At 40.3% G+C, this 26,342-nt stretch overlaps 1 protein-coding gene and 1 long non-coding RNA gene across 7 annotated transcripts; one reads left to right on the top strand and one right to left on the bottom strand.

Moving 5' to 3' along the window:
* On the top strand, positions 1 to 26,036 carry RHPN2 (rhophilin Rho GTPase binding protein 2). The gene is made up of 15 exons (XM_052687106.1): positions 1 to 134; positions 9,268 to 9,383; positions 10,950 to 11,078; positions 13,870 to 13,945; positions 14,999 to 15,076; positions 15,562 to 15,686; positions 16,593 to 16,759; positions 18,870 to 19,057; positions 20,338 to 20,494; positions 20,962 to 21,081; positions 21,181 to 21,375; positions 21,997 to 22,073; positions 22,170 to 22,316; positions 23,114 to 23,269; positions 24,618 to 26,036. Exons 1-15 carry the CDS (start codon positions 78 to 80, stop codon positions 24,867 to 24,869), a joined length of 2,040 nt encoding a protein of 679 aa, XP_052543066.1. The 5' UTR covers positions 1 to 77; the 3' UTR covers positions 24,870 to 26,036.
* On the bottom strand, positions 129 to 4,230 carry LOC128082685 (uncharacterized). Of its 6 annotated transcripts, none has more exons than XR_008207788.1 (7): positions 4,094 to 4,230; positions 3,655 to 3,828; positions 3,392 to 3,463; positions 3,174 to 3,253; positions 2,872 to 3,062; positions 1,521 to 1,638; positions 129 to 929 (listed from the first exon to the last, which is right to left on the bottom strand). It is a non-coding gene; the product is annotated as an uncharacterized LOC128082685 (long non-coding RNA). The 6 variants fall into 6 exon arrangements; XR_008207787.1 differs by lacking the exon at positions 4,094 to 4,230 and adding an exon at positions 3,965 to 4,033; XR_008207784.1 differs by lacking the exon at positions 4,094 to 4,230 and having other exon boundaries at positions 2,872 to 2,965; positions 3,655 to 4,028.
* Positions 26,037 to 26,342: the final 306 nt, after the last annotated feature.

Here is a 26,342-nt window from a genome sequence, read left to right on the forward strand (position 1 = left end):
CGGGGCAGCGCCGACATTTCCCGTGGGGTCGCGGCTCTCCGCAGCAGCACGGCCGAGGACGGCTCTCTCGGTCGGAGATGATGGACGCCCTGCCGGCTCGCGGCTGCCCGGAGGAGGACTGCTACTTTCGGAAGGTGAGAGGAGGGCGGAGCCCCGGGGTTCGGTGGGCTCCGGAGCTGCCGGCGCGGTCCCGATCCCAGGCGGTTCCGCCGCCCCCGGGCCGGGCTCGCGCGCACCTCTTCACGAGGAGCCCGGTTCCGCCTGGCGGCTTTTCTGCCTTTCCGTCCCTTCGTTCTGTCGTTCGCGCTCCGTCTCCGCGCTCGCTCTCGAGTAATTGCCGCGTGTAGCTGTCGGAAGCTTACTCGAGCGAGGCGGCGAAGTTAGCAGAGTCGTTAGGAAGCCTTTAATAAACATCTGCCCTCATTACTTCTCAGACGACGTGGGCGGCTCGTGCCGTGCCCGGGCTCTCGGCACGGCGGCAATTACCTCTCTGCGCTGCCCGCGGCGCTCCGCTCGCGGCCCGCCGATGCCCGCAGAAGCGCGTCCGAACGGCGCTGCCCTGCAGCGGCTGGGAGCGGCGCGGTGCTGCCGGAACGGGCGCTGTCGCGCGGGGAGCCAGGCGGGCTGAGGTGAAACTTCCCATCTCGTCCGGTTCTTTCATTGAGTAATGCTCATATAGTATCGGGTGAGTAATCACTTAGCAGTCCTGAGCAGGAAATCGCGAAGTATGGCAGAGCTGTAAACGTTCTGAGTTCTCGTAGCTGTGCTCTGTAGCACCAGGTGCTGTGGGCTGCCACCGTACTTGACGTGTTAGCAGAGCCTCGCAATCCCAGAGAAAGCCGAACTTGTTAAGTTAGATACAAGTTGTCCGTTTCTCTTCTTTGCCTTGTTGGTGGGGTCCGGCTGGAGTCTGATGGCCAAGCTGTGTGCTGTAAGGAGTGGGAGGCATACGCTGCACTCAGACCGGCCATAGGATGGGGTCCTTTCTGGTTACAGCATTGTACATTACGTATAAGGTCTCATAAACAGCATCAGATCAGAGCCATCTCCATGTGCTGAAAAGTTATGGAGCTATTCCGATATGAAAGAACTCAAAGATAGATCTTACACCTTGTTGTGAACATCTTCCCCACTTTTGATTTGCTTATCACAAACAAGTGCAAAATGGACAGAAATCCAATGTTAAATCTGGATGAGCTGGGGCTGCACTGGCACCTTTTCTTCTGTTCACTCAGGAGATTTTTGGAAGGCTCATCTGGCTCTTCGGTACCATTAATACTGTTCTAAACGTCAGATTAGGTTAAAAGCTGAAAGCCTTCTGTCCCTAGAAGTTAAATCTAAACAGAAAGCCAGTATTCCTTGTTACACATTAGTTGAATGGTCTCAAAGAGCAGAGCTTTCATTCTAAGTAGATTCAGGAGAAGAAAACAAGCAAACGAAGAAAAACCTGGAATCCTGAAAGGCTCACCCTGTGAAGCCAAAGCATTAACCTGGACAGAATATCTTTCTTTGTCCCTTACCTGTTCATTTGAATGGTATGCTAGATGGCTTCGTGTAACAAACTGGTTATTGAGCTAGTCGTGTGTGTCCATGGGCTCCCCCGCCTCTCCAGAGTCCCTTTGCATTGTTTTCTGTTCCCTTTAAAAATAAATAAATAAATAAATCACACTCTTCATTCCCTGAAGGAGTCTGAGGGTTGTTCTACTTGTTCTGCTGGTGCAGAAACACATCAATTTCCAAAAGCCATTGCGTGTGTTTTGAGATGAAAACATTTACTTAGTTGACCTTTCTAATGTATAAGCTGCAGAGCAAGATGAAAATACTTTTTTGTATCAGGACTGCTCATAAAAGGGCTCCCAAGCATTCTGTATGCAATGAGGTTGTCTTCGATACTGTAAAAGACTTTTATATATACTCTGAGATCTTAATATTGATAAAATTGAGTGGTCCATACAATATTCATTTGTTCTAGACTTTTGATATATATCAAAAAATGTGGGACGTTTGCTCAAAGCTGACACAGTGCCCTTTTGCAGCCTTAAATACAAAAGAGCAGACAATAACCCTTGCTGTACCCAAGATGCAAAATGTAAAAACTTATTTCCTAAAGTCTTATTTTCTTTTGGGTGGAGACTGGCTTTGTGTAAAGGGCAACAGGCAGAAATGGTGTAACAGAAACACAATCCTGTTTCCTTCTTTCACTCCTGTTGCCACACTAGGAAGTTAGGCTTGCTGTGACTGCCAAGTCAGTCCCAAGTGGGATGGCTGGCAGTTTCTTCTGGCAACTTTCCGTGCAGCCCTGGGGCTCTCTTCCTCCATTCATTCCCAGCCACATCAGCAGCAGCTCTGAGTCCATTCTCTCCTTTCTCCCCATGGCAAAGGCCCCTCATCTTTGCATATGCAAACTATCATTTCCTTTAAACCATTGACTTCCTTTGAGCTGGTTCTGAAGACCACTCCTCCCTCCCCCCTTTTCCTTTTATAATACCTAGTTTTGAAATAATTATGCAACCATGCAGGGTATACACAACTCTGTCAGTAATGACACTACTCCTCTTCTCCTGGCATCTCCCCTGAGAAAGGGGAACCTCTTCAACTATTTGATTAGCCACAACTAAAATTCTGAGAGGAATTTTAGGTTTAAGAAAAACAAATCCTGCTGTTGCTCTGAAAAGGATATGGCAAGGTGGAAGGGGCGCCCTACTTGGGCTTCCATCAAAGAGGAGATGGAGATTCTTCTGGAAGTTTTTTTTTTTTTCTTTCTGGGAATACAATGCCTAAGGAAACTGGTTCTGCTATTGTTCTGTCTATCTCTGCCATCACGTCTGTAGATCAGTATACCCTGTGGTACAATATCAGGGCAGACTGTACCTGCAGTTCTGTGTGTGCTCCTGGATGACCAGCCTTGTGCCACAGCCTTCTTTGCATGGAGTTCCACATTATTCTCCTGGCTCTGGCCGTGAGCCTGTGAATCAGCCATGCTTGTACCATACTCTGTCAAGATCCACTCCCTGGCATTTTTCCCACGAGAGAATCTACGGCAGTGGGAAGTACTGACAAAACTAAAGATAAGAGCAAAGAACTTGTTTTGAAAGCAGAGCAAGGCCTTCACATAGAAGGATTTTTCAACGCACAGTACTTAAAGGCCCATCCTCACCTACCATTTTGCTTACCTGAGATGCTTATTCCACTCCAAACGACGTAGCCTGCCATAGCTCTGCATCGGATTGCCTGTTCTTTATTTACACAAGTTCTTGTGAGGAAAGCAAAAGCAAAGAACACCTTCAAAGAAGAGTTTTCTTCATTCTCTTTATTCCAGAATCAGCCCACTAAACCAGCGTGCCTTAGCAGAGTAACCCAAAGAGCAGTCAGTATACAGAACTCAGGGTACCTGTGAGGCTGTGCTTGTCCACTCACAGGATTCAAAACAGAGTGGTGATCTCTTGGTAGAGTTTCATCAGCCCTAGAACATTGTTTGGTGAGTAGAAGCAAGAAAGTAGAGCAAGGAAGAGATTTCTAGCAAACTTTTTAGCATGTAACTTTTCTATTTTAGTTAATTGCATTATAATGCATTACACAGATTGGAACTTTTCAGGTTTCTTAATTAAGAAGCTGCAATGGAAGGAAAAACCCATGTTTATTTTTCAAGCTTACCTTTTTTGTAGGTCTTCAGACACATACTGGTACAGCACTAAGCATCCTATCTTCAGTTTGGTTGTCTTGGAAAGCTGTGTGGACAGGCCAAGCAGTTGAACAGATAGCTTAAAGAGCCTTGAAATTCATGTCAGTTGAGTGAAGATAATTGCTTTCTTTTCCCTTTCTGAAAGTCTGGAGACAAGAAAATTATCATGTAGACCAAGCTGATTCAGAAGGAAGAAGGTATGGTAGTCCTTCCTGCCAGGATGAAAAGGCTTAAAACAGAACTCAAGTAGTTTTGTAAATAGAGTGCCAGGCTGAAACTAACAATGATGGTAGGTATGATAAGTTGCTTGTGAATCAGCCCTAATTAATCCTCTCTCTCTTTAGCTTTTGGGCTTTCTCGTGGAGGATTTGCCCCCATGCCCTGCTGTGATTTATGGATCAGTTTACCAACCTGCTACACCTGTGCTTCCACTGGGGCTTAGCTAACGTGGCTGGTTTTAGTCATTAGTAGCCAGGCAACAATCAACATTAGCATTGACACAGCAATATTTATTTGCCTGTTTGTTCTCTCCCTGCTCGTCTAGCCAGGCCAGAAACAACACTGACGTGATTCACACCCGGCATCAGGCCATGCTCTGTCCACTCATTATATACAAATTAAAAAAAACCAAAAAACTGAAAGTAGGCCTTCATGGCCAAACCAGGAATCGTTTGGAACTTGGGTCATCAAGGCACAGGCTTCTCAGACCCGGTATTAATTTTGATTTGTGAGTGGTGTGACAAGATTGTATAGATGGTATAGAAAATGTTTGGAACAATACAATTATTAATTATAAAACGTTATTGTTAGTCTTTGAACACTTAGAACTGTAACATGCCCGAATATGGAACAATTAGATCAGGCTCTGGAATATCAGTTCTTCCTTAACTCTCTCTTCCTTATCTTAAGCACAGATTAAAAACATCTTCTGTTGAAAGGTTTGTGGTATGTGCCTAAGATTTCAGCATTGAACTAAGGGAATCTCTCAGAGAAGCTTCAACTGCAGCAGTAGGAGATGGTAAGGAAATCATCATTTAGGAGCTATTCAGAGTCCTACTGGAACTACTGGAGTGTCAGTGGTGCCATGTACCGTGACTTCTATCGCAGCCAAGGAATTTACCTGCATGAGTGGAGTTGCGTACAGGTTTAAATGCCTGGGGGCTATGGCCATTTGCATGCTCTGCAGGGTACAAGCAGCACAGGTCACACTGGCTGGGAAGGAATGTTTTATTTTAGGTAAGGAGGCACACCCAGTTTCAACTCTGTGTCACCCTGTGTGTGTGACTGGTCTAAAAGTTCAAACCACTGCCTCATAAGTCATATTCATGCTGATTTCAGGTGCCTCCTTTGATTGCTCATTGTTAGGCAGTCACAATTTTTGTGTGCGTTGCAACTTCAGTTCTGATGTTAAAAATACTCCTGTCTTGAAGAAGGATCTGCCAGGCACTGAAGCTAAATGCAGCTCTTCTCTGTTTGGGACCTAGACTTTTGACAGCTTGCTTCCTTCTGTGGTGGGCCACTTCTATAAACATGAAAATATGGCCTGTATCCCTTAGACTGGGGTTTGAAGGCTCTGTCAGGTGGGAGGTAGAGGCAAGATGCTGCCCATTGACAGCTAACCTGCAGCGCCCAGCTACAGGCTTGTCTGACTGTCCTCTTTGTGTCTGTGTAATCCATAGAATAAAATCTCTCCCAAATCCCATGTGAGCCCCATGGAGCCCATCAGCCGCCCTGTAGCTCTGCTTTATCTCCTGCTGCGCCCCATCTGAGAGGCACAGAGTTGCAGCAAGATCCCAGAGGCATTCATTATGCTGTTTGCCAAATAAGCATGTGTGGGATAATGTTTAGAGGGTTAAAAGTACAAGGTGAGATATCCAGCCTCCTAAGCTCAGGCATTAATTCTAACAAGAGATGAGCAGGAATCCCACTGGAATCTGTCTGCATGCTCCATTAATTAGTCAGAGGATTGCTACGAAATGTGCATGGGCCCTGCACAGCCTTCATCAGCAGATGTGTGTTTATTTTTCTCATACCAGTGTCTGTTTCTTCTGAGCACGTATCTACCAAGGTACACATATAACATATGGTAAGAGATTGATGTGCGGGACTTGCTTTTGGTAAGGACATAATAAAAACTTAACAGCTTCCTGGCACTGCAGTTCAGCCAAGCAGGAAGAAATGAAGTAACTAGCTAACTGAACTTCAGGTTTTAAAGAGACTGTTATTTTTTTTTTTCAAAGGCTAAGAACTATAACATTTAAGCACTTAAACAAACACACCTCTTCATGAAATGCAGCACTCTGAGGGGAAAAGGGCTCTAAAACAGGTAGCAGAGTTTGAAATGTCTTTTCAAGAAGTATATTTACTCTTTTTTTTCCCATCAAAACATGCAATGAAAACTTCAATCATACTTTATTCTTGATCACTTTTGTGACTTCATTAGTAATAAGTCACTTTGTTAATGAACTGATAACACTGCTAGTGTGTGAGTGAGGGTAAAATCCCCTTTGCTCTCTGAGTTGTCTTGCATCTGCAAAGAAATAAACAGTAATTAAATGAAACATCTCTCATTCTGTTGACAAGAAATGAAGCAGTAGGTGTGGAAACTGCTGGGAAGTTTGGCTGCCAGCTATTTAATGTCCTGAACATAAGCATTCTTGGGAATGTCCATATGTGAGCCACCTACAAATGGGGGCTGAGAAAGGACCTTTGTCATGCAGGAAGACAAAATGGAGCTTTTACTCAGACCTATCTCTTAAATAATGTTTAAGCACACAGAGGTGGTGATTTACACGAGGAGAAATCTTCTCTGGATTGTCTATTTCCCATAACATTTCTTGCTGATGTTGGTTATTTTCAGTGCTCTCTCTGCATCCTTGTACCTTTCAATATTCTGGCATCCTATACAAAGAAGAGTTGAAGCCTGCACATGAGCATAAACTGGCTGAGCATCCCCATATGTTATAGAGGGGATCTAAAAAGCAGTTTTCCATGAGGTCAAATGCAAGCTCCTTGTTGGCCTTGAAGTAGATGGGAGGTATGTGCAGTAGAAGAGCTACTCTGAGAACATTCTTCTGTTCAAAGAAAGCCTTTCAGAAGTGAAGCACTTGAGGCACACGGGGGTGATCCCGATAGTTAGTCAGTGCCTTCTCCTTTTAGGCCTCAGGGGATTCTTTTTGCACTGGGGCATCACACAGTGATTAGAGGCTGGCCTTGAAATGAAGGGAAACACCTCTGCTGCTTTTGTTCTTTGCAGAGTTTGAGGTCGCTGCAGATTTGCACTCAGTATTCACCTGGAGTCTGTTTGATTTCTGGGCTGGATCTTGATTTGACGTCCATGGAAATAAACCAAACACTTCTGCTGAGCTTTGTTGGCTGGAGGATCGGGCAGGTGATCTTAAAAGTTCCCAGAAGTAAAGCTGCAAAGGATTGGAATGACAACAGGAAACTTGTTGTGCGTGCAGAAAGGGCAGGGAGTTCTAGGGAGGAGCTGCAGCCCTGGAGAGAAAATGAAGTCTGGGCAGGGGATGATGCACTTAGGAAGGGTGCTTGGATGAAGGGGTTTGGGAAGAAGGGCATCCCAGGGGTACAGAGATGAAAGGCCCAAGAATAAAGTGTTCAAGGTGAATACAAGATGCAAGACAAAGTCATTGGCAAGGTTCAAGTGCAAAGGAGCATGGATAGACCGGAAGGAGAGAGACTTTGAACATCAGTAGTAGAGAAAGACTATACAGTGTAAAGTGAAGAAAAAGCAAAATTGGAAGAACAGCAAGAGCCCAGAACAAGATGCAGGCTAAGAGCAGAAAGCAACCTGTAGGTGCAAGGCCACGTTGTTCCTATGAGTGTGCCTTGCTTTTGCCTCTGAGTAAAAATGTGTTAAAGGGCATAAAGTATTTTGTACTTCAAAGACTACTTTTAATCTGACATGAACAAAGGAAAGTACTAAATATGCATGTACTCTCCAGTAAAAGTTCATCTTCTTTGTATTCTGTTTGCTACCACTGCTTTCTCATCAAAGAGAGTATGTAGCACACATCCAAGTTTTGGCCTTCTGCTGAAATTGGTGCTTCACTGTAGAAATGTTTCTATGATGAGAATAATTTAATGTGACATGTTTTTTCAAATTATCTGGCACAGGATGCTTCAGAAAGCATTTACACAAGCTTTGTGTCATCTTACCTGTTTATTATAAACTTTTCAAAGTAAGGATTTAAAGTTAACTGTATTAGGCTATGTGCTTTCTCAGATAAGCTGATATAAACTGGATTGATCCTCTTGTTTCTCTGTTGCCAAGTTAGTTTGCTTTCACCTGCCAATCCAAATAAAAATGTCGTGGTCAGAACTTTGTGTTCTATTTACATACTTGTTTTTGATGTGCTGGTATGTTATTGCCTGACCACTCATAATTAGAGCTCGTTGAGAAACTTTTCAGTGCTATTGTGTCTCAGCCAGATTTTTCCAGTTAACATGTAAGAGGGGGATCCCAAACTGTTCATAATGTAGTGGCTGGAGGACTTGTGGGAAAACTTGCGTCAGACAGATTTGAGCCTTTTTAGTGTATAATGCAAGATTCAGCAGAATCCAGATAAACTTCTTAACAACACCCAGCAAGGCCACTCGAAAGGGCGCGCTTCATTTAAGGGTAAACCTTAAGATGGAGTGATCTGTTTGCTTCAGAATCAGTAGTCAAGGCTGCAGGGTGTGCTGGTCAGCTGTAAGTGAACATAAAAAATAAAAAGGTGGGGGGCAGAGGCAAAGAATTGAAAAAAAAAAAAGTGGAAGGATTCTGTTTATTAAAAAAAAGGTGTTAAGATTGTATTCCTCCTGGAAAGAACAGAAGTCAGACAGACACACAGTTCTGCTTGTCCGTAATCGTTTTATCTTATCAGAGCTCTCTCTGAAATACAATGGTGTGGCTCTCCTCATGTAAATGTGCAGAACCTTTGTTCTTCTACTTTTGTGTAGGTTTGCACGTACACAGAAGTATTCTTGTGAATTGTGGATTTAATGATTTACTTTTTAAGGGCTCTGTTTGCTAAGTATCTGAAGGTGCAATAACCATCTTTCCCTGTCCAGGTCTGTTGTTCCTTTATCCCATATTATTCCATGTTCCATCTTTTTTGATGTTGAGGCAGACATATGTAATCCTTGTTTGTCCAACAGATGATAAGATAAAGTAGTGGGCAGATAATACTTGGCACTGTGATAATATACAGATGAAATATTGTACAGAGTTTATTCATATTTCACATTTTTGGTGCAGTATGCAAAAGTGATGTTGCGTTAGGGCAGGGCAGACTTAAAGATCTGAGAGCATTCCCTAGATCTGAAGAAGACTGATGCAGATAAGCAGTACTGTGCCAAAAATGAGTTTAAGGTATAAAGAAAGGAACTGGGGGAAAGAGGGGTGGGATTGTACTGAGCACCAGAAGGAACAAGAGAAGAGATCCTCTCAAAAGTTCCTAAGTCTGTGGTGCCACAAATCCTGCTTTTGTACAGTACCCATGCCAACGGAGTTAATTCAAATGCAGGATTACTCATTTTTCAGAATGGTGTAACAACAAAACTTGTTTCTTTCATTCTAGGGATGTAATCCTCTTGCTGAGACTGGTCGAAGCAAACTACAAAATCGAAGAGCTGTCCTAAACCAACAGATCTTGAGAGCAGTAAGAATGAGAGCTGGTGCTGAAAACCTGTTACGGTATGTGCTGCTGCTTCGCAGTGCTTTCGCCTGAGCAGCAAAATGGTTTTTTGTGTGAGGGAGGAGGGAGACTTACATAATTCCTGCTGGACGCTTTGTGAATCTCCCTGCTTGTCTCTGCTGGGCCCTTACCTGCTGTGAAGTGCGCTTCCAAAGCTGCGCTGTTGTAGCAAGTGGCTGCATGTTGGACTTGCTCTACCAATCTAACTCCGTCTTGCTCTGTCTGATCAACTTTATTGCTAGTAATAATGGCAAGAGAACCATGTTGAGGGCAATACAGCCATATTTGAGATGTTTACCTGGGTAGAGCACCAGGGTTTCTGAGGGAGATCCTAAAATCCTTCCTGTGGGGGCTGGTAAGCTAGACCAAACACAGAGCCTTAAAAATACTGTAACTAAACTGCTTCTAGCATCAGAGCTCACCCAGTTATCTACATGGTGCTCAAGATCCTTTCTATTCTGTATTTACATCCAGTGTGGATTATGCAGACAGCAGATTTAAACCCTGCTCAAACTAATCAGCCTCAGGAATACAATAGAAATAGAGAACTTGCAGATAAAGCACATTTATAATGTGAAGTGCAAGGTTAGAATTTAATCCTTGGGATTCCCAGTTCTTCACTGAGATACTCTGCAAAACTGGAGGATGTGCCATGAGAAGCCTAGGTGTATCATAAGGTTGTTCATGAATATTTATGAAGGTTAATTTTAACTTCAAGGTAAATATAAATGCTGCAAATTTAAACTTACTTTAAATTGTTGTTGTCTGATGATAATCTATCTAAAAAAGGGGTGAAATATCTTAAAGCTGGATATGAATCACTCCAGTTCATGTCTGTACTTACTGGTAATAGTTTAAGTCTCTTGTAAACAGTAATGCTGGATGGAGAATCAGGTTAGAAGTATGGATATAATGAAATATGTAAATAATAAATGGCACAGAAATGCTGTATTAATTTCCGCTGTGCTCGCGGTCCTAGAAGAATGTAAATATATGGATGGCAAAGGAACAAGCAAATCCTATTTGCATAAGAAAAAATATAATGAACATATTCTATTACAAAATCTTCCTACCTGTATTCTTGCTAGTAATGCATTATGTAATAACAGCTTCCCCATAAAACAGTTTTCTTTCATTCTTAAGAAGTCGCAGCGGATCATTATTCAGTTAATGAAGTGGGTGAATCTCTTTTGAAAAAACCCTTCCAAATTCCCTTCTCTACCCATCATCCTCTTCTAGGAGGAGACCACATAATCTTAAAATAAGATAAGGATTGTTTGTAAGATACTTTAATATTTTTGATTAATTTATCTGAAAATGATGCTGACTCTTTATCTCATGAAAAAATTAGCATGTGACAAACCTCTGTGTGTCTGCATGCTGCTATCTGGAAACTGTTGTCCTCTTTCGACAGAAAAGTTCTGAAACATGAGGTCTTGTATCATCTCTTAAGGGGATAAAAAAAATCTGAACAATGCTGAGAATGCTAGCAGAGGGGTCAGCTCAGCTTATGTACAAAACCTGTTCCTCAGCAATAAAAAAACGATGTCTCTTTCTTTCTCCAGGGCTACCACCAACAACAAAGTTCGAGAACAGGTACTACTGGAACTGAGCTTTGTAAACTCAGACCTGCAGATCTTAAAGGAGGAGTTAGAAGGACTTAATATCTCAGTAGAAGTTTATCAAAATACGGAGTAAGTTTCAAGTTACTAAATTATTAACAGAACTTGTATTTAGCACTGAAAAAGGAAACTGCTTCTGGATGAATCTGAATGCTGGACAATAATAACCTGAAAGAACACAATGCTTGATAGGAAGAGAACATATTTGATGGTAGATTTGTTGACTAAGGGTTAGTCTGTGTTGTTTGTCTTTCACTTGGGAAAGGTATGTGCCTCTAATCCTTAGATACAGAGTCCCTTCGTGAAGTGGATTACGGTAAGAATTGAAAGGTCGTGGGGCAATATGGAGAAACACGTGGGACCCAGCAGCATTTCCAGTACTTGACCAACTGGTTCAGTGCGTTCTAAAGAGAGCAAACCTAGCAAATCTATCTGTCCTCAGATGCAGTATACACAACAGTCCTCCTTAACTGGAGGATAAAGGACCAACGCTGCTTTTGGAGCTCAAAGCAGCTTTGTAATTCTGAAGATGTGTACTTCGGCGGCAGAAAGGCATAAACTAACAGACTGAAAAGAGATAGATGAAATTGGGATTGCATCAGGATGTTATTCCAGCTTTAAAAAGTATGCTAAATTTCAATACATTCCTCAAACATAAAACTTTGAAGTTAAGCATTATTCACTGCCTGAATATTGCAAAGATTTCTCTACTGGTTAGATATCTTACTGCTCCTAGAACTAAACTTTTAACATTTGATTAACATTAGCAGCTCAAGATGCAAACTAAAGTGCTTTGTGGAGGGGGGGATAATTTTTGTTCCCTCTTAGCACTTTTCTCAGTCAGGGTTAACTTCTGGATGGATTATAGAGAAGCCTGAATGCTGAGGAGCTAAGCACAGTTTCAGTGGGGTAGGTTTCAACTGAATTCTAACCTGATGCAAAATATCTACATTTCATTTTTCTCAAAAGAAACTTTGTACAAGTTCCTACTGCCCAACCCCATGGCAAACATTGACAGCTCTATTTGACAAAAGAAGTTTTCTGTTGAAAATTTTGCTAGTCTTTATATACATATGTCAGCAATTAAGTAGCAGTGAAAGTTAAGGCTGTGGGAATGAGAGACTCCAGCTGTGGTAATCCTACCTCTAGCTGAAGAGGATTCGAAGTATCTGCATTCTCAGTGAAGAAGGAGCAGTAGGTCGTGTCCTAGGGTGGGTAGAATTGTTGCAGCTGTGTACTACTATGACTTCTCTCCTGATCCCACCTCCCAATCTGTTTTATGTTGCCTTTCTGTTGCTGTTCATTCTAAGCTGTAGATGCTTTTTACTCGTCATCCACTAAATTAATCCACACCCTCTGCAGCTGCTCTCTGGCCTTTTAATAGCAAATAGCTATGAACAATTATCCTTTGAATCTTTTGTGCATGCAGTCATCACCATGAGGTCACACCCATGCTACTAGGTTACAGGGTATTGAACTGCACCAGTTGGAAGTGTTGGCCTTCCCAGTTATTGCACACATCTCAGTTAGATTGAGGAACTTCTGCACTGATATGGAAGGTCCACCTCCCTAATTGTCCAACGCCTCCCTGATGCAATCCATGTTGACTCCGTGGGTGTGACACCTTGGAAACTTGAAAGACAGAGCTTCCTCTGAGAAACAAATGCTGATGTCAACAGGAATTGTGGGTGGCAATTCCTGTAGGATTCATTAAATCAGTAAGTTAGGATTTTGCTTGCATGCATCACTTCCTTTTGATGGAAAAAATGTCGACTCAAAGTGATGTAAAAGTGTTGTGGCTTCTTCTAAACGCCTCATCAAAAATAAAATCATTTGCACTGCCTGCAGTGATGTTTTTTCACTGTGTCTCAGAAGCTGTTTCCAAGCTAGCAGAGCTGCTTTCTGGATCATGTCAACCAGTTCTAAGACTCCTCCACTGCTAAGGAAGCTGCACTGCTACTCCCGTCTCCCCCAGGTAGACTTTTCACCAGTGAGAAAGATTTTCCTCTCTTTGGTGATAAGACCATACATGAATCACACCCACGCCACTTTGTGCTGGTAATGAAATACTCTGACGATTATGCAGCTTGGAGGAAAAAGGAAAATATCAGATAAACCTCATAATTGCCAGAAACCAATCCATTAAACCTACTAAACAGACTACGTACCTGGAAGCAATCTTGATCTCACTATTTTGTAATTGGGTAATGTGCTTAGAGGAAAAGCAGTGTATGTAGTGGAAGTAGCTTTCATGCTGAGGTGTAAGCGGTATTTTCTTTTTTTCAGTCATTGATGGTTCCATTGATTAGTGTTTAATAGTGTGATCCAATTTTAAATCCATATTCTCTTGAAGTTAGATTTTTTTTAATGTTCCAGTTCTCATCTTTATTGCCCTTTGATATTTTATAGCTGGAGTTGTTTATGAGGTTAATACCTTGTCTAGAAGCTCAGTTCTTCTAGTTTTAGGCCTTTCATTGTTGATACACTCTGGCCCTGCTTTTCCCTGTTAGACACGTATCAATTTTCTGTATGAAAACATAGGTAGCATGTAAAATACTAATGATGGTTATTGTTAATTACTGTACCTCAATCAGGCAGATTCGTAGCAGCTGTCCATATAATTGTGCAGGTATGTAAAGGCAGAGCTGAGTGACAGCAAGCCAGCTTTTAGGAGTTGCCTTTTCTAAGTGGAAAAACAGACTCAAATGAAGAATGCACCTCACTCTTTCCTCCAGAACTTGCAGGCTTTCTTGGGAAGGACAGAACTTTTGTAAACTATACACTTTTTGCCTTAACCCCCATTGACATGCTAGCTTTCTGTCAACAAATGAAACAAAAGTAATTATCTTATTGATTTCCATAGAGGGACTTTCAGCATTCCCTTGGTACCTCTTGGCCTAAAGGAAACCAAAGAAGTAGACTTTACGCTCCCCCTGAAGGTAAATTTCCGAGACATATTTCAGAATAAATAGTTAATGGAGTAATTTCCACTTCAGATTTGTTTGAAGAAGTAGTTTATGTATAATTTTGTTGTTGTTGTTGTATTTGTCTTAGAACTGAGATCCCAACGTGTTTAAAGATTACCCAGCGATTAACTGGGCTGTTGCCCTGCGCCTTAATTTACATTCCTGTGAAAAGTGGGCATGCAGAAGCTGGTGTACTCAGTGGAGATGAAGGTTTTAACATCTGTGCAGTGCTTCACACGCACTAAGCACCACGTCCTTTAAGTCAGGCAGATCTTCCTTGTTGAGAAGCTCTAACAGTCTAAACAATGTAAAAGAATTTTGTGTAATTTTATTCTTCTCAGCCTGTGGTGAAACTATGGGATGGTTTTGTCCCTCTAGGGATATTCAGATTCTGTCTTTATTTTCAGACTTATGTTTTATGTTTTAGGTGCAGGAGCGCTTTAAGCGTGTGTGATCCTCAGTAGCACGTGACTTGAAAAAAACCATTTCTTCAGTTTTTTGTTCCCCTAAGACTGGTGATTCCCCTAAGGCTACTCCAGATGCCAAAGGAAGCAGTAACAATGATTGTACTGAGCATAATACAGTGATATTCCAGTTTCCTCTAGCCAAGCCAGCTCAGTTGGGAAGCTGTGTGCATAATTATCACTGCTTGTTGTGGGCTTTGCCAGCTGTTTGTGCAACCTTCTGTATTTTTGGACTACTGTGTATTGCACAATGCAGATTTTACCTCATGGAAAACTGCTTCTTGTATAACCATAAAAGTTGCTGCTTTTACATCTGCAGGTTAATTTGTATGCCAGGTTATTGAGCCTTTGCAACTTATGGCATTGCAACTATGTAATTTCAGTGGAATTGACAAGAATTTGGCAGTGTCTTTCTGTTAACGAGTTTTTTATGGTCACTTGATTCCCTTGTTATTTTAACACACAGAGTTCATTTGTCCTTTTCAAAACCATTACATGCTGTTGTTTTAAAACTCAGTGGAGTTGATTTAATGATTTCCTGATTCATTTACACCTTTTCTAGGACTTTATTCTGGAACATTATAGTGAAGACAGTTCAGAGTATGAAGATGAAATAGCAGACCTCGTGGATCTGAGACAAGTAAGTTTACGTATGGCATCATGAGATTTCTTCCATGAGGTCTTCTAATCTAAAGTTGTAAATAATAACATCTGTATAGAGTCAGTGTATGTTTTGTAGCTTACCATATTCATATTGACTTCATTTCTGAGAAATGGAACGTGAATCTCTGCTGTCCCATAGCTTTACAATCTTACGTCTCCAGTACCATACGTACAATCTCTTTGTACCTTTCATAAAATACCTGCAATCTCAGTTTAATTAGCTGCAAGACTTGCCAAACAGAACCTTCTTTCTATAAAGATTGTGCTGCTTTGTGCAAAAGAAGACAGAAATAAAAACTTCTTTGCAGTTCATCCATATGGCCTCAAGCTTACTGTTCTCACATTCCCCACATTTCTGTGGTACACAGAAGTCCAGAGGAAGTAGAGCTTTATCCTTGGCATTTCAGTATTCATTCTGTAACCCAAGCAAATGCACCATATTCTGATTTGTTGCATTTTAAGGCCTGCCGCACTCCTAGCCGCGATGAAGCTGGCATTGAGATGTTGATGAGCTATTTCCTTCAACTTGGCTTTATAGAAAACAGATTTTTCCCACCTACCAGACACATGGGAGTGTTATTTACATGGTAAGTGTGGAGTTCATGTTTGTTTGTTTCCACCCCCCAGAGCACCGTTAATCTTTAACTGTCTTCAGTTTAATTTGAAGCATTTCTGTGTTTTTCCCCACCCTCATCCCACTGTTGTCAGTGTTTGTTTTTGTTTTTAATATGAAGTGTAAACCTGACTACAGTGTAGCCCTTTTCATGCTGTGTTAAATTATGATCTGGGTTACAGGTTTACACAAGGGAAAAAGAACATAATTTTAGACAACTGCACATATTCTCCTGGACTCTGAACTTTGTTGCCTAAAGCAGATGAGGGTCAGACCTTCCTTCAGTTTGTTGGGTATTTGGGCCAGGAGTGAAGAGTGACTTACTTTATTATAGTGGAGTGTTTGCTAAATGTTTACTGTATGTATGAAGAAGGATGGACTCCTGAATTCAGAATTTTGATTTTTTTGATTGCAAAAAGGGGACAACTGCAACGCAGCCAAGAAGAGCCATTGTATTCCCAGTCTAACTGCAAAAAGGAACTTCAAAATACTTGCTATATAGGGTCTGACCATGCCAGTAGTTAATGCATGGCAACATTTAATAGTGCATCCTAATAAAAGCTGTGAGAACACAGTGACCACATAGGAATACTTCCCCAGTATGCTCTCAGCCCCTGAAAAGTCTTATAACATGCTTCTGGAGACCCTGCTTAAAAGCCTTTTGAAAGTTAAGTCTTAAACACATTCTCTGTTTTGCTCTAGTCTGTGGCACCTAGATTGTCCTCAAAGAACATGATGGTATTTCTAGCCACCTTTTATTTTCACTGCAGCAGAACAGCTATTAGGAATTACGCTGTTCTTTTGGAAAAACAGAACAACAGTATCTGTAGTTGAGTGGACTCTGCACATCGTAACACGTATTCTCATTATTTTTCCAAAGGTATGATTCCTTCACAGGTGTTCCCGTGTGTCAGCAAAATCTGCTGCTGGAAAAAGCGAGTATTTTATTCAATATTGGAGCCCTCTACACCCAGATTGGAACAAGATGCAATCGTCAGACCCAGGCTGGACTTGAAAATGCTGCTGATGCTTTTCAGAGAGCTGCAGGTAGAGATGCATAAAAACTAGGAAGAACTTCATGCAAATGTTCCTAATCTCAGCCTGACTTCCTGCAGATTTCTGCATTTCCCACTGACTTTTTTACACAGAAAAGATGGAATAGGGAAATTTGAGAAGCCTAGTGAAGGACTGAGATGAAGCTTTAATTCAAAACCTGGAAATGCAGTTCAAGCATGCTGGTAACAATGAATGCTGCGGTTAACGATTAACGAGCTGTAGTTCAAAGGTCTGAGTAATAGCCCTAATGCTGTTTCATTTTGTTCATTCTTTGTTTCATGTCTATAGCTGCTCTAACCTCAGTGATACTACGCTGGACAAGAAACAGTTTTAAAGGATGATAAAAGGCTTAGAACCTAACTTTTCATATGGTCTCTTCATAATTAATCTCGCTTTGTTGTCTGGTGAAACTTGCAATTCAGTTCAGTTTGACTGCATATTTTCCATGGAATCCAAAGGCGAACTTGGAAAACAATCTCTCTCTCAAGCAAAGAAAAATGACAATTTTTCTAATGAAGGGAATTGGGTGCCCTAAAATAACATTACAGAAGCTGATGTTTTTTCTTCGAGTAGATTTTCTAATTTTTTGTAAATATCATGTACCACAAATACTGCTTAAAGACATTGCCTACGTAATTAACACGGACTGTCAGATATTTTTGTGAGCAGCTGTTTTTCACTGTATTAGTAGCTTTAACAGCCACAAATTGTGGACTCCTTTTGAATACACAGAATGGCTATCCAGAAGATTTCCAATGTTTCTTCATGCATTTGTTAAATAGATTTTGGTTTTCAACCTTTGTATTTCATTTACAAGAAACTTGAAAGAAATTTCTCCATTCTGCTGCTACTTCTTCCATTTTGCAAGAAAAGTAACTGATTCTTCCTTCAGCATACTTACAGAGCAGAACTAATTCACAAATTGAAATGCATCATCTGTACCACAGTACCTTTGCGGGGCCCCGAAGCGGAGCGCTGCAGCGGCGTTTCACTGTACCTGTGTGTGATGTAGAACATGTGCTAACCATTGCTCTGTTCTGAATGGCAATTGGTGCACAGAATTTATCCTCAACAAAGCTTTCAGTGTGTACAGGGTCCCGTGTGAGCAGAACTGTGTTGAGAACCAAAAAAAAGGTTTTTTTTTTCCTGTACTTCCAGTTGCTTTCAGTTGGGTACTTGGTCAGTTCGTGGTCACACCATGCAAGAGATGCAGAGATGGCCAAATCTGTGTGAGAATGTAAAAGATACCAACATCACATAGAAATTGAAAAATACCAGAAAGTGGTGGTAGAGAACATACTGCAACATGGCAGAACAAAAAGAAATGATAAGATGTGAGATTACAGAAGGTGGGACGCTTAGAAAGCAGAGGCCTTATCATTACGCTTGGTAGCGTTATCAGCAATTAGCAGGCGAGTAGAATCAACTAAAACAGTTGGATGACGTGCGTGCTGAGGTTACACTTCTGTCCATGAAACTGTTACTTAATATTTGCACTACAGTTAGTGTTTGTTTCTAATTTGATAAATGATAAAAGTGATTAGGATGTTGATGGAACCAAACATCTAGAACAGAACCTTATTTTTCCCTATTAAATATATTGTTCTAGTTTACTTAAAGGGATGGAACTGAGCGTTTATTCAGACACGCTGTGAATTTAGCAGCAGCTACAAAGGAGACATAATTAGTAAGTTTAAATACATTTTTCTCCCACCACTGAAAGGTTCTACTTGTGCAGATGTTTTTTGTTTCTTGTCCTGTATGTGGCTCTGGCCTACCATTCCCATATAAAAATTGCATTCAGTTCAGCATAGCTTTCTGGTCAGTGCCAAGAATCATTACAGGCAAATCTGAAAGTACTTCTACCCTTAGAAGCTATAACTTCTGGTGCTCTCCTGAATTGTAAATTTGAGATGTGTGTTTTATAGGAATGTAAACAAAAATCAGTAGGTCACTTTAATTTCTGCGTGCACCAAGACTTCCTCAGATTGCTATAGTTCAATATGAGCAAGTATGTTTTCAATCTTCTTATCATACATGGCAGAAGTAAGATCAGTTCTTTCTGTTTTTGTAATGCCAACGAATAATGTTGTCATTTCAGGAGTCCTAAGCTACTTAAAGGAGACCTTTACTCACACACCAAGTTATGACATGAGCCCAGCTATGCTGAACGTACTCGTGAAGATGATGCTTGCTCAAGCTCAAGAGTGTGCTTTTGAGCAGATCAGTCTCCCTGGAATACGCAATGAGTTTTTCACACTAGTGAAAATGACACAGGAAGTTGCCAAGGTAAAATAAGAGCCTTCATATCTACTCTTTCAAAATAAGTATTTCCACTGCTGAGTTACAAGATAAAGCCTCTAGGAATATTATCAGAATTTGTTAAACCTAAATGTTAACAACCACTACTGAAAACCCAAAGTAGCAAGGGACAGCACTGAAGTTGTATTGAGAATTGCAACCCTTCAGAAGATGAAAACGTGAATACCTGCAATTCAATTATCATTACATTAGAATTAAGAGCTATTTTAAGTTGAATAAAAACATCTAAAGAACACTTAGACAGCAAACTCGTCAAAGGATTTTTTAAAAGCAATTTACTGTATTGTTCTTTCAAACAGTACAATCTTGGCCACAGTTCAACAGAAAGGGGCAGGGTTGTTTGCGGGTCCTTCCATTAACTGCTGAACGCTCAACCTGTCCATAATTTCCCGACAGCTTGAGGTTATGCAAACTTAAGAAGCTAAAGTCCAAAAGAAAAACTGAATTGTGACTGGGAGAAGGATGCAGAATGAGATTGGTAGGTAGTGCAAGGCTGTCTTGGAACTTGTATGAAAAATGGAGTGGTGGGCTGTGCCTTAGAAGGTTGAATTAATTCTTGATATTGTTGACATCAAAATGAGGATAGGCCAACAGATCTGGATATGCTTTCTGAGCCAGATGTATAAATGGCTCCATACTAGCTAACATAGGCAAGGCATTTCCTACCAACCCTGCAAAGCTGCCATGAATTACTTCTAGAGTTGTTAAGTAGCAGGGAAAGATTTTGGGATTCAATTAAAGTAGCATTTACTGCTGGAAAAGCTATTTCCATAAAGGATAAAAAGGAATCAAGGATAGCAGCCAGATTTAACTTGACCATACAAACTTAAGGGTGGATGTGACTCCACAGTTTCAGAAGTGAAGTGCAAATCTAGTAAAGTAATTGACATATTGAACTCTCTTAGCTGAATTAACATGATGAAATGTATTTGCAAATTAAGTTTATTATATGGCATTTTTGTGGAACTCTGAAGCCATATTGATCGACTAACTTAATCCATCTGTTCTTGTACAGAATCAGTTCTTGTTTTTTTGTGAGAAAAAGAAATCAGAGGTGGAATTTCATTTTTTCTTAAAACTTTGTTTCAATCCTTTTCAACAGCATTTGTAGCTTTTTCTTTTTCTCCTCTTTGACGAGATGCATGTGAAATAGTCTTAAGGTTTAATATTATATCCCTTGGTTGAGTAGCTGAGCTCCTACCAAGTAATGTTAACTTCTCATACTTCAATTCTATGCTTTGTTTTAGGTGGGAGAGGTTTACATGATGGTTAACACTGCAGTGACTCAGGAACCAGTGAAAGAAAATATCCCGTATTCCTGGTCTAAACTGGTACAAATAAAAGCAGACCACTACAGAGCTCTGGCACATTACTTCCTTGCCACCATTCTGTGTGACCATGAATGTAAGAATGGTAGATTTATTATATATTCATATAAAGAACACCAACAAATGCAATAAACAATTATAATTTCTGTGAATAAGACAAGGAGCCTGGAACTTTGTGATTTCAATCTGTTATTTTGTGGTCATTTCTTGTTCAGATACGAGGCAGTCTTCTTTGTCCTTCACAGAAGAACGAAAATTCAATACACAAACTTTTGCAGAAACAGAAGATATGTTATATCCATTAATCCATTATATGCTACTAAGTTGTTCAATTCTTGTGATTCTGTTCTGATATATAAGCATTTCTGCATCCTGATAAAACTTACATGAGCTCTAAAAACTGGAAATTCACATCAGTATATATCTGTAAAAATATTTGATCAGATTTGCAAAGAAAGCAGTAGCTACTGCACAACAACAGACCTAAAGGAGTGGGCTATGAAGAGATGTTCAATGACTAAAATTCTGTGTCAATTCTTGTAGTGCAGTCCAATGATGATGAAGATCAGCAGGAAAAAGCCTTATCTCAGCTGTATGACTACGTCCCAGAAGGTGTGATGATTCTCACCATTTTAAAGGACAAAGTTCAGAGAAAACAACTAGGTAATTGCCAGTGTCATCTGGCTAATGTATAAAAGATGAAAATAATCTTTTCTTTTTGCATCTGTGGAAGACAACTCAGTTCTGTTTGTTTTTTTTCAGGGAAGGCCCATTTACACAAAGCCATTGTTTACCACGAAGAAGCTCTAAGAGTCTGTGGTTTGTGCAAAAAACTTCGAAACATTGAAGTTCTTCTGGAGGTTCTGACAGCTGCACATAAGCGCTCACTTCTCAAATATGCTCAGCAGGAGACAGAAGATGACTTTCTCAGTCTAATCCAGGCTCCAGATATTCTGCGTAAGTATCCACAGTGAGAAATAAAGGCATCTAACAGAGTGTTTCATGATGATCCCCTTCAGGGGACTAACAGAATAATCTTCGGATCACACTAAGAAATCTAGGAAAGGCTTGAAAGAAAAAAGGAGGGGGTAGATAATGGATGTGCCTGAAGGAGGTAAAAAAGATGGTGTTAGAAGATGAATTAAGACCTACTAGCAGTGGTAGCAATAGTGTGCTTCTGTTATCTGTTGTGGCATGAAATATTTGCATGAAGGATGAGATAAGTACTTGCACGGGGATATGACTTTATTATACAATTTCTCTAATATTTAAATATATTTAGATGTTTACTTATCTGATTCTGTGATACATGTGTATGTACATGTATACATACGCATATAAAGAGGACAGTATCAGTGTTTTGTTGGAAAGGATTATTTTAAACTTTCTGTATTGATACTATGATTTCTGAAGGTATTTTTTAAGGTGATTTAAAAATTTGTCTTGCACATTTCCACAAAAATGAGGTTTTCTACTAGTAAGAATTTAAGGTAAATTTCTATCTAGTTTAGAACACAAGAAATTCATGTCTTAACTAATACTGGAGAGAAAATGAATGTGCTTTTCTTTTTGTTTTAGCTAAAACAGAGCATAAAGTAGAAATGGTTGCTCCTCAGTTTTCCAAGGTGAAAGTTAAAGACTTTTTTCACAGACTGGTATGTAACATGCTAATGCCCACCAGCCTCTCATGCACGTTATGTGTAACCATCAGACAAGAAAGCACGACATGCTTACTGCTGTGTTACCTGCAGGGCCCGCTGTCAGTGTTCTCAGCCAAGCAGAGATGGACGGCTCCACGTACCATTCACTTCCACTGTGAAACAGGAGAGCTGGGATTCAGCCTTAAAGGAGGTTCACCAGTACAGATTTACTGTCTTGATCCAGTTTGTTCTGCAGCAGTAAGTAGATTGGTGCAATATTAATGATTTATCTTTAGCACTGCAGTCTTTTAAAAGTGGTTTTAGTTTGTTCATATCTGTGTATGGAGTATTTACTGAGATCTAGTCAATTAATGCAATCTGGACACACTTTTAGTACAATATACACCTTAGTTGCTAGAGAATCTATATCCTTGACATCACGTTACACTACTGTACATTTCTTTCATTGTTTTCAGTAGATAGAAAGTCCCAAACATAAAAAAGCAAGTATGTTATTCCCCATCTAATTTGGGAAACAGGAAGAAACAAAGTAGCTACAACAGTAAGGATGAGGCTCAGGATGTACCCAAGGAAAAAGAACACTTCAGTGGTTTTTGATATGTTGTCGTTTTATGAAAGGGAATCAACACACTGAGGTTACTACAGCATAGTTACAGCAAAGGCAGAAGCAACCACATGATACAAAAAAGCTGACAGAATAGAAATAGAAACTGGAGAACATGCCTCATGGGAATGATAAGATAACAAAAACACTTGGGATTTAACTTGGGAGAAAAAAAAAGGATGTAAAACTAGCCAAGAGAATACCAAAATCATGTATCAACAGCAACTCCACAAAGTATGTAATTTCTGTACTTGAAATATCTGCATCTTTTTATGCTAGTTATAAGTTTTTGTTCCACATGTCTGACTAGACAGTGGCTTCAATGGCTACTGTGAGGGAAATGCCTTTAGGGCAAATACTGCCTGATGACAAGAAACATTTTACGTGGCTTTATAATTCCTGATAGTAACTCATGCACAATTTTTGACAGTCAGCGGGCCTAAAAGAAGGTGATTACATTGTTTCAATTGGTGGAGTGGATTGCAAATGGCTTGGAGTGAATGAGGTTCTGGAAAAATTGGAAAGTGTGGGAGAGCAGCCCATTGAGGTTGAGGTTATCAGCTGCCAGGATACAACAGCATCTGTGGTACGTAATGAGGCAAATACATTTGTGGATTTGATGTGGGAGGCTTTTGTTGTTTTTTTTCCCCTCTGGCTTCAGTCCTTGATTAATGTTTACTTTCAATTCACCTAGATAACCCACTTTGCAAGTGAACAGATAGTGCATTTAAACATCTGGTACTTTTTAAACAGTCCATTTAAAATCAGTAGAACTTGCATCATGACTTAGAAAACTAAAGTGAAGTCTGTGTGCATAAGAATGGTTTGGGGCAGTTTTTTTTTGTTGTTGGCAGCTTTACTTTTGTGTCTGTGTGTTAGTGGAACTACTGGGATTAAATATGCCCTAGAATTCATATTGCAATTAATTTTCCCCTAACTTGTTGCAGAGAATTTAAAAAAATTACCATCCTGTTTGGCACAAGAAGAGCCATAATGAAACAATAATTGAGTGCAGTAGAGCATCCAAGTCTACATGCTCCTTTTCTATTTGCTGTTAGCATAAACGACCTATATCATTTGTAGAAGAATTTACAGATTGGTGTATGTTTTTATCTTGGGGTATTTTAACTGTCTAGTCAGTCACAAAACTGCCATAGAAACTTTAGACTAAGGAAATGTGATCACAAGTTTAAAAAACGTTAAGCCCTAAAAACATTATTTGTGGTAAGGGAACATGTAGTTCAGCTAAATCCAGTGCTTCATGCCTCTAGCATTTCCTGGCAAGCTTAGACACTAGAATGCTTGTTGCCTTAAAAGTGATCAAGGTGCCCTCACTGCCACTGGATTTCCTTGTTTGAAATTCATTTTCCTTACTGACCACAAGGAATTGCATGCCTGTCATTCCAAGCTTCTGCTGGACACAAAAGGGCTACATTACAATCAGGCACGGCTAAGAAAAGGCAGAGGGCTGTGCCTGCCAGATAACCGAAAACATTTACATTAGCACTTGTAATAGCTGCAGTCAACATGGAGTTTGTTCAGAGCATTTACCAAAAACTCTAAAGACTTTCTGGACTCCAGGGACAGCAGAGACTCTTGAGGGATTTGTGCAAGAGCTGCATGCCCAAGTGTTGTAGAGAGGTTGCTGTATATGTCATGCAGCACTTACTGGCTTTTGTGTAACTGTAACAGCACCACCACTGTACAGGGACTTGTGAATCTTTTAGATTTGTACAGTAAACCCCTTCAGTCTGCAAGGGCAAAATACCAGAAATCCCAGCCCCCTGAAGGACTTTGTGTTCTGTACTAATTAGCACAGAATGCTTGCTGTAGTCTGCCTTGGAAAACTATGTGCACAGTAATCTTTTGTTGTCTTCAAATTGTTGACCCATTTTCAGTGACTGGTGCTTATAATTCTTCTCTCTTTCCTACAGCATAGCAAGAGTGCCACTTACTCTGTGGGAATGCAGAAGACATACTCCCTGATCTGTTTAGCCATGGAAGACAACAAGACTGATCAGGCTAAGAAAGCCCCACTCAAACTGCCTTTTCTAAGTTGGGGAACTAAAAACAGACAGAAGGCTGCAAGCACCCTCTGCCTTCCTTCAGCTGTGGCTGCAAGTTCTCAGGTTAAGAAAAAGTTTTCTCCCTTCACGTTTCTGGGTACAGAAAGTTCACTGTACTGAATCTTTCTGAAGGAGCTGTTACCATGAAGTTTTTTCTTTTAAATGTATATAAAACACATTGATCAATGTTATCTTTATCTATACATGTGTATAACTTCAGACAAGTGCCACTGACTTCACTTACTATGAAGATCAGAGTTTGGCAGAAACTGTAGAACTTGAGTCAATTTGAAGGTTAGAACAAAATGGTTTGAGAGATGGAAAAAGTTTGTTGATGATAAAATGGCTTGCAGAGACAGGATTCCTTTGGAATTTCAAAATACAGTATCATCACCAGTTTTTGTAACTATTGTAGATGGGAGTTATTTATTACAAACTCGATGCTGCATGCAAAACAGTAGGGAACACAGTGAAGGATGATTTTGCTGTAAAAATGTAGAGTTCATAATAAGTTGCTTAACACTACTTCACAGAATTATCTTAAAGAACAAAGGAGAGAGGAAGCTGTTAGAGAAAATAGCTTTCTGCAAAGGGTGGTCTAACAGTTGTTTTTATGCTTAAATGTTCTCTGAGAGCACGAGGTATATTCTATGGAATAGCTGACATGACTTAGCAACAGAATTAGAAGGCTCAGAAGTCATACAGTCTTTTGAACTACAAAGGACTTTGACTCTGCTCTTTTCTGATCGAGGTTACGTGTGCATTATTAAAAACAGGTTGTTTGCCAGACTTGAAATTATTTAACCTAGTTACAAGATGATCTGCATTTCATTACTCTTGTTAAAATTGATAGTTGTGGAACAAATCTCAAAACTGACATTTTCTAGTATATTGACCAAGAATATGTAAGTCGTAGTGACACTTTCAAAACATGAGGAAAAAAAGTCCTTAGAAATCACAGTGGGAGACTATTATTGTGCCAGGTAAGAAAACTGATATGAAATCTTCTACTTCTTGGAACATCTCATGAGCATGTATTGACAAGGAGATGAAAAACCTCTGAGTATTTCTGCTAAACTCTTCTATTTTATGAAATTAATTGAAAGTTGCTAACACTTTAGTGTTAGTTAATGTTGCTATCTACAGAGTAGATATTTGCTGTTTGATACTCAAAACTTATGGGAAAGCTTGTGTCTGGGTGTAAACTTCAGAGGTGTCATTTTTAGTTTCTTAATAATAGGTGTAAATATGTTAATGACTTATTTAAGAATAAAAATCAGATGCTGCCATTGGGTAATGACTCTTTGATTCTACTGCTGCTTGGAAAATAAAACGTGTTACAAGTTTTTACTACTTTCTGGTAACATACCCCTGCAGGTTTCTGTAATGCTCCTTTCAATAAAAGTATCTCCATTCCTTAGGTCTCTCAGCTGCATGCCTTCCCCTTCCCACCATCACTGGTCCCTGAGGAAACACAGGGCTGGGGGCCTTCTTCACACTCGAGCAAAAATTGGGGCTTTAAGTGCCATATGAATCCATATTTACTATTTTCTAGCAGTTTTTTAAAGATTAACTTTACAGTGAGTGGCAGGC

Source organism: Tympanuchus pallidicinctus, unplaced genomic scaffold, assembly GCF_026119805.1.
Source record: "Tympanuchus pallidicinctus isolate F22 unplaced genomic scaffold, pur_lepc_1.0 scaffold22, whole genome shotgun sequence".
Taxonomy (NCBI): Eukaryota; Metazoa; Chordata; class Aves; order Galliformes; family Phasianidae; genus Tympanuchus; species Tympanuchus pallidicinctus.